Below are 8,463 nucleotides of genomic sequence, written 5' to 3'. Positions count from 1 at the left end.
CACAACCATGCCAGCTCACCCACTCTCCTCCAACAGGAAAGGAATCGCTGCCACTTCTGCAACACTGTAAGAATTATAAATATTCAGAAACACACAGATCACACTGTAAAGTTTAAAAAAAAAATAGTACTCCTGACAACAAATAACAACCCATCTGGTTGAAACATGGTTAGAACAAAGACCAAGTACAGTACACGGTTAAAAAAAAGAGAAACCCCACCATCCCCAAACCTACCAGCATCACACAGAAATGGGAGACAACATGCAGTTTCGTTGAGATGAAGAGCGACCTAGCGAGTAGTCTATGTACAGTATGTTACACTCACCCAGGCACCTGCTCAGCTATTGCTTTGCTAAATCCCCAGCAAACACCACCGTGGCCGCCTAACAGGAGTTACAGCTCCCGTGAGCGCGGCTTCTGCCTTCAGCCGGGCGTTACACCCGTGTTTTAAGCTTGGATGAACCCCAGTAGGTACTCGGTGTCCCTGCTGCTTTTGTGATGAATTTGTATTGCCTTCCCCTACCTTGCTGCCTCAGCCGAAGCGCCGTGTAAATAACTTGGAAGATCAAGATGAGGGATAAAGGTTTTGGTTCTCTCTGGGTCCTTCCTGGAGCCTGCACAAAGTGAGAGCTGACCTGCAGTAGTCCCAGGTCTCCCCAGCTCTCTCCAGCTCAAAAATCCTTGGAAATATCCCAAAATAGAATCAAAATACAAGAGGTTTTTCAGGCTCAGGAAAAAAACTCAAAATCAGGAAAACCCTTCAGCATCTCAGGAAGGAGGGAACTGCAGGTCCCATCAGCATCATACTGCCTCTGGTTGGGATGGAGCAAACACTTTCCATAGCAGCCTGCAGGGTGCTGGGCTTTGGATTTGCGGCGAAAACTCTGCTGACAACTCACCAGTGTTTCAGTGCTTACAGCATCAAGGCTTTCCCTTTTTCCCCCACTGATGATTAGGCCGTGGGTGGGCAGGAAGCTGGGAAGAGGCACATCCAAGACAGCTGATACAGATAAAACCATCAATAAAAACAGAGGGGAAGAGATTTTAGAAAAGTGGCCACTGCTTGGGAACTGGCTAGGTATCAGTCTCATGGTGGGAGATGGTGAGTAGTTGCCTTTGCATCACTTGTGGTTTGTTTTTTTTTTTTTCCCTTCATCTTTGCTATTAAACCCTCTTTATCTCTACTCACAGATTTTCTTGGTTTTGCTCTTCCTACTCCCCCTGTCCTGCCATCCCAAGCACTGGCTTAACCCTGGAGGGGTTGTAAACACCCCTGCTGGAATCCATCGGAATGTTGGGTGGAGAAATAACAGAATATAGTCCTTACTTGGCCAAGCTTGATGTGAATCAGGTCTGGATCCCTTAATTATCACAGCTGAGCAGGGACAGTATCACGATGACAAGAACAAAGTGCTCCAGGTAAACTGAGTCAGCACAAAACCGTGCTCCCCACTGCTCTGAGACCAAGACAAGGCTGGGTGCTAACCCTCGCTCTGCCCAACGCTGAGCAGCTCCTAGAAGCGCTGCGGCTGCTGCTCCTCGCCTTGCTGGGGGACACCCGCTGCCTGCACGCATGAGGACACACACCCAAAGCTCTTGCAGCCCAGCCCTGCCCCAGCTGAGGGGGTGACACTAAGGGACACTGATCCTGCGCCCGGTGGATGTTGCTATGATGCACAGAAATGCCACGAGAGAAGGTGATGCCCAAGAGGTGGGAGAGGAGGAGAGAAGAAGAAGGAGAAAAGGAGAGAAGAAGAGGAGAAGAAAAGAGGAGAAGAAATGAAGAGAAGATAAAAGAGGAGAAAAGAGAAGAAAAGAGAAAAAGAAGAAGAAAACTGGGTGAAGGGACAGTAAAACCAGCCCCCCCCCACAGCAGCAGAAATAAGCTCAGCTCCACTGGCCCTGCTTAAGTTTCTTGGCATCATTTGAACCCTGAGGTTGGGCTGGATCTGGGGCTGGGGCATCACAGACGTGTTGGGGGCTCAGCGGAATTCGTTGCAGCTGGCTGCTGGTACCGAAGCCCAGGGAACATGCTTGCGATGAGGGAAAAAGTAGGAAGCGACTGAAAAGTGACCTGCACTGAGAAGCCAAGAGAAGCAGAAGGAACCCGTGACACCCTCCGGCCGGTGAAGTATCAGGGCAACGTCTGACGAGGACTCAGCAACGCCCCAACAGCACTTCACCGTCTCCCTGAGAAGGCTGCGAAGGTGACACAGTGACACTTTCTGTCCCCTTAGCTTCACCCCTTTTTGGTTTCCTTCAGGCTCACAGCCAGGCCCTGCTTCTAGCAATGGGGGCTCGGTGGCATGGGGATCAGCCCCCTGCACCATTCCCCAGCGGAGGATCTACTGGGCAGACTGGGAGGCTCTAGCTACAGGTGTATCCAACACCCTCCCAGCACCGGTGGTAGGAGGCAAGAAGGACCTCTGGCTGAGGTTAACAGCCAGACCTGGAATTTCCAGTGTCACTAAAAACCTGCTGCACAAAGAGCAGTTCCTTGGGGGTCACCCATCCAGTACAAGCACCTGAACACGAAAGGACGGCACCAAACAGGCTCGAGGTCCGGCTCGTCAAAGCTGGGAAGAGTGGACAACAGCACCACAACAAGGTTGGGGTCCTAACACAGAACTGGGTCAGCTTTTCCATGACTTAAAAAGGGTTATTCAAATAAAAAGAATGGGAGGAGGGGCTAGAAGTAAAAGGGGTTGCATAAAAAAATGCAACCTTGCAAAAATAACCATGTAATCTCTCCATGATCCATTTCAAGCAGGTTCCCAGCAGAGGTCCCATGTTTCCCAGGAGCTTGGCACAGCCAACACCTCCCCTGTGTTATAAAAACAACCCCTCTCTGGGGGATTCCTTGCTGCTCTGTAAAACAATAAAAAGGTCCTTGCAGAGAGTCCTCGGCTGTTACTCCTCCTTCGGCCTCTTCCTCCAGCGGGCCAGGAAGGGCCCGAGGCTGTTCCACACCTCGGTGTACATGAGAGTCCCCACGAAGACGAAGGCAGTGCCCAGCCAGTGCCAGGCCGTGAAGGGGTTGCGAAAGTAGAGGATGGAGAAGATGAGGCTGACGAACTTACGCAGCGTCACCACCAGCGTGACGGTGAGGGAGGTGCACTCCGTGGTGAGGATGAAGACGCCTCGGATGCAGACGTATCTGGGTGGGCGGAGGTAAGGGGACATCGGGGCCAAAGAAGGAGGACATCTGGGCAAACCTTCGGGAATGAAAAGGACTGAGCAAGACCCAGCCTGGTTCCAGAGGGAATAAAATTCCCTTCTCCTCAGATCAGCATTCCTACAGCTATGAACAGCTTCATTACAAACCCCAGGGACACCCCAAATCTCCCAGAGTCCCCCCCGACCCTGCTCTGGGACAGCAAAACTACCCCAGTAGAGCAGCTGGGGCAGATGTGATGGCAAAAGGTTAATGGCACGCAGGGTTTACAGTCCTAAGGGAAGCTAAAAGCAGACTTTTCCATTTTTATGCAGCAGAAGTCCCCTTTCCCCCCCTTGGGGGGCATGGAAAAGGCAGATTAAACATGGGGGTTTCATGGAGGAGCGTGAGCAGCAATAGGGCACTGCTCTCTCCCAACAGTGAGAAGAAAAGGGTAAGAGGGTCTTGGATGGAAGGGACCCATTCTCGAGGAGATCTCAGCTTCATCAGACTTGTAGATCTCTCCTCGCTGCCTGGAAGACTCTACCCACAAATAGCTCCTGATGTGTCCCTTCTACATAGAGCTGGCAAGCAAAACTGCCATGAGTTTACATCAATTGGCCTGTCCCTGGGGAGGTGGTGGCAGATTTCAACCACCCTGGAAAAAAACGTAAGCCCCAAGTTAAATTCCACTCTGTATTTTCCAAGTTATGCAAACATCAGCTCCTAAATTCAGGGAAGACTCCAAGGATTCAGCACCCCCACCCCATTCCTCCTCTCCCACCTAACTGCGATCTCTGCGGTGTGTCTCCAGCTGAGCTTTGAAAGGATACTGAGTGATGACGTTCATAAGGAGGTAGAACCACATGATTGGCAGGGTCAGCCCGATCACCGGGACCTGGAACGGCTCTGTGGGGAGAAAGGATGGAGCAAGGTCACAGCTACTGCTTAAAGAAGATGCAAAGAGAGGTTTCTGTCTCCTCTCTCTCTTGTCCAGGATTGAACTTGGCTCCAGGGAGACCTTCCAGCACCTTCCAGTGCTGAAAGGGGGCTACAGGAGAGCTTGGGGGGGCTCTGGATCAGGGGGTGCAGGGACAGGACGAGGGGAACGGGTTTGAGCTGGAAGAGGGGAGATGGAGATGAGATCTTGGGAAGAAATGTTTTCCTGTGCGGGGGGTGAGGCAGTGTCCCAGGTTGCCCAGAGAAGCTGTGGATGCCCCATCCCTGGAGGGGTTCAAGGCCAGGCTGGATGAGGCTTTGGGCAACCTGGGCTAGTGGGAGGTGTCCCTGCCCATGGCAGGGGGTGGCACTGGATGGTCTTTAAGGTCTCTTCCAACCCAAACCATTCTGTGATCCAGGACATGCTGCAGCTTCAGGAGGCTGTTGCTGCATTAGGCAGACTGAGGTGTTGGCACATTCTGATTTTGCTCCAAAACAAGATTTATCTTGTTCTCATTGTGGTAAATTATAAATACAACAGAGTTTGCAGATATTTCTGCTTAGACTTCTGTATGGAAGAAAGGAAGATGGCAGAAGTAGGCTAAGGAAAAAAAACCTTGAAAGAAAAGCTCTGTCTTGCTTTCTTGTATCAGGCCTGTCCTCCTGTTAAAACCGGATGAATCAACTGTGTGGCTCTGAGAGGCCGACAGCGCTAGCACGGCAAAGCCTGCGCCGCACCAGCAAAAGAAAAGCCAACGGGTCCATGTTTACACCTGCGGTCCTGTTACTCCCATTTTTGAACAGGGGTCACCTCATGCTTTCCTTCAGATAGGTGTAGCACACTAGAAATATTTTGCAATTATATTAACTAACAGGTTAAAATGATCTACGCAGCCCCTGCCCAGAGGGGCTTAGAGAACCAGCAAACCTTTTCAGCAAAGATCCCCGCGGTTTCACAAGATCGGGGAGATAAGAAGTTTGCTGGCACTGAAAAGCCTGGTGAATTTTACTATTAAACTTACGCAGATGTGGAAGGATGAACAATCTGGCTGGGCGCAAGAGGTGTATGTATGTGCTTTAGTGAGAAGGTTTTTTTGGCTTTCTATCAAACCTGAAAATTCACAGGGTTTGAATATCTTGAATCTGATGTGCACAACTGCTGGACTGAAAGCTTTCTACAGCATTTTACAGAGGACAGAAAGTTACGAGAGCAAGGATCCATCTGTGCAACACTTACCGGACTGGCTGAAGAGGACTGCATGATGGTAGATGTTTGGAGCAAGGAGGAGAAAGCCAGGGAGTGGTAACGCATGCTGGAGAGAAAAGACGTGATGTTAAAGACAAGATTCTGTGAACCCACCCCACTCCTCCTCCTGGGAAACCAGCCTCACACATCTGGATGAGGGGACAATCTTCACTGCTCCAGCCTTGCAGAGTGTGATGCTTTGGATTTGTGCAAGCGTGGGAGGGGAAGGGACTCTTAGCAGCTCTGTCTGCCCACTAAAAGCAACAAAAAAGATGTGGTGACTTACATTGTAAAAAAGAGCCTCTTTGGAGTGCTTCCCAAACTGCTTGTAGAGCGTCTCCTGGAATATCCCCATCCTGGCAGACATGAGGAGGGCGAAGGTGAGTGCGGCAATACCTGGAACAGAAGCACAGCCTTACAGCACTGCTCAAACACGGCATAGCTCAAGTCAACCAGCTTGAAGACTCCTGCATTCCAGCTTTCAGTGAAAAAAGCCAAAGTGTCCAGCCTTGATGAGATGGGGGAAAAAACTGATAATGGTCTTGGGGACACAGGTATCTTATTACAAAAGCTGAAATGCCAAGAGACTTCTGAAAATATAATGTCTTTAAAAAGATTTAGCTCTGGCAAGCAGAGTTGGGGAGTACCAGGGACATAGTCGTTTGTCATTACTGACAATACATCAATCCCAGTTTCCCTGAAAAGCCACCAGTAAATGGTGGCTAAGTTGAAGGTACAAAAATAGACTCAAGTGTCAGACTGTAGAGACTCCTCCACGAAATGCTGTGCTGAATGAACACCTGAACCAGCTGCAGCACCTCTCCCTCTCTGCAACACAGCTCACAGCATGATACATCAAGCAGGGCTGCTTTTGCAGAGAAATCAATAAAATATCTGCAAACATGCAGGACTGGAGTCGGGTCCCATATTTGACTTGTCAGCCAAATGACGAGTATCTACTTGCACAAAGCTGCTGATGACTGCCACAAACCCCCTTTCTTTGCAAATCTACATCCACCAGATGCTCAGCACGACTTAACCTCGGTACAGGGACTCCCTCCATAGTCTGCTTTGCACAACCCACACGGCCAAGGAGATCAGAGAGCTGAGTCTTGCCAGCATCCCAGCAAGACTGGCCGAAGATGTGGCACTCACATACCTAGCAGCCACCACAAGAAAACCTGGAGTCCGTCCTCTTCATTTAAGCTGGAATCAGAAGCCTGGTGGAGGGAGACATAACACAGTAACCATGAGCTCATTCGGACCTGCCTCTGCCTCACTCTTGGTTTGTATGTTGTGTTTAGGTCAAATTAGTTTATTCACCTTTTCACAACCATACCAAACCCCCCTGCTTGCTGAGAGTTTATCTGGATTAATACAGAGCAAGACCGCATGGCACAGACCTTCCTCAGACACCCTGGGAGTCTAAACAGCTATTAAATGATGGGGGACTTAGAGATCTGACAGCCCTGTTTCATTTCCAATCTCTCAGAGCTGGATTAAGTGCAACCAGTGTTCACTTGACCACCACTTTATGCCATTTTTCTGTCTTAAGTTGACAAGATCAGGCTGTGGGTGCTGACCCAGGAAAACCTCAAAGTGGTGTTACATGTGGGTTTTCTTCACTCCCTCCTGTTCTCCAAATACATATACTTTATTTCAAGGGTCACAGAAAGTCACGCTGGATGACAAGAGGTCTGGAAAAATCTAGCCTGAAAGCTGACAATCTCTTCTGGGGTAAAAAGAGCGAAGATTTAAGATGGCTGAGATTTGTTTAACATTCACCTGCTCCTAACTGCAACACATTGCAGTAAGGACAAGAGAAAACAGCTTCTAGCTGTTATCTCTGTGGAAAAAAAAAAAATCATGGTATATTCTCAGCAAAAAGCAACCTGAACAACCCAGGATAAAAGGCATCTGTAATAAGTTAAACCACATGCATGTGTGTGCATCCCGTCCCTCCAAACCACAGGAAAATAAGACCAGGAACAAGAGCTTTTGGGGAGCAGATCTAGAGCTAGGAGACATCTTGTCTCTCTGTTAAAAGTCAAGCAAAGGGAATTACTGATGAAGGTGCTGACAGCAGCTCTTCCTGTCAATAAGGCTCACAGCTATGACCTCAGGCCCTTTCCAGTCCTTACCACTTGCTTTGCAGACATGAAAGTGCAGGTGAAGATCCCCAGGGACACCAGAGCTATGGATGTGTATTTAGACACGCTGTATCTGCACAGGGAGAAGAGAGATGTCAGTGACCCAGCCCAGCCTCTTGCTGTTCATCTACTGCTCCCCTGAATTGCATTTTGCTCCGTTACACCAGTGTGAAGTTGCGGAAACAGGCACATACCCATTACCTAACACTGGACATTGCTGGGAAGGGAGGCAAATTTACTCCAACTGCAATAAAAAAAGAAGTATTTGGACCAAGATCTCCTTGCCTGTGGCAAATGATCGCTCTCAGGTCAAAGCCAGCCTGGATCTCTGCATAGAGACAGAGCGGCAGGGGATGTGCCCGCACTGGTCCTCCCACTGCAGCTGGGAGGACCCTCCTGTCTTCATGTCTTTGCCCTACCCCAGCCAGCAGCCAAGCACCCACATGGCCGCTCCCTCATTCCCCCCAACCTCATGGGATAGGGGAAGAGAACTAGAAGAGCAAGAAAACTTGAGAAAATTTGCAGTTGAACTAAAGAGCTTAATAGGTGACAGGTAAAAAAACCAACAAAAACAATGCAAAAGCAATCACTCACCACCTCCCATAAGTGAGGCCATTTTGGAAACCAACTCCCTCCAACCCCATTCTTCCCCTACCCTCGTTTCTATCACAGCGCACGACGTTTCATGGCATACATTATCCCTTTGGATCCTTTGGCCCTTTGGCCATTTTAGGTCAGTTATCTCGGCTGCATCTCCTCCCAACTTCTTGTTCATCCCCAACCTACTCACTGGGGAGGAAGGCAGAACAGGAAAAAGAGAAAGCCTTGACACTGTGCAAGCATTGTTCAGCAATAGCCAAAATATCAGTGTGCTGCCAACACTGTTCTAGCCACAGATCCAAAACACAACATTATATGTGCTGCTGTGAAGAAGGTTAACTCCATGTCCTGGGTGAAGCTGAGACAGAGTTAA

General features: G+C 49.4%; 1 protein-coding gene across 1 annotated transcript; it reads right to left on the bottom strand.

The window, feature by feature from the left end:
* Positions 1 to 2,911: 2,911 nt before the first annotated feature.
* On the bottom strand, positions 2,912 to 7,563 carry SLC35B4 (solute carrier family 35 (UDP-xylose/UDP-N-acetylglucosamine transporter), member B4; the record flags this gene model as incomplete). Its single annotated transcript, XM_010078313.1, has 6 exons — positions 2,912 to 3,158; positions 3,989 to 4,064; positions 5,332 to 5,407; positions 5,627 to 5,736; positions 6,500 to 6,560; positions 7,482 to 7,563. Coding segments are annotated over 6 exons (652 nt in total), but the record flags the coding sequence as incomplete, so codon positions are not given.
* Positions 7,564 to 8,463: the final 900 nt, after the last annotated feature.

The sequence above is a fragment of the Pterocles gutturalis genome, unplaced genomic scaffold (assembly GCF_000699245.1).
Source record: "Pterocles gutturalis isolate BGI_N339 unplaced genomic scaffold, ASM69924v1 scaffold42828, whole genome shotgun sequence".
In the NCBI taxonomy this organism is placed as follows: domain Eukaryota; kingdom Metazoa; phylum Chordata; class Aves; order Pterocliformes; family Pteroclidae; genus Pterocles; species Pterocles gutturalis.
Note: the sequence above shows the minus strand (reverse complement) of the source record. Positions and strands in the feature narration are given on the sequence as shown.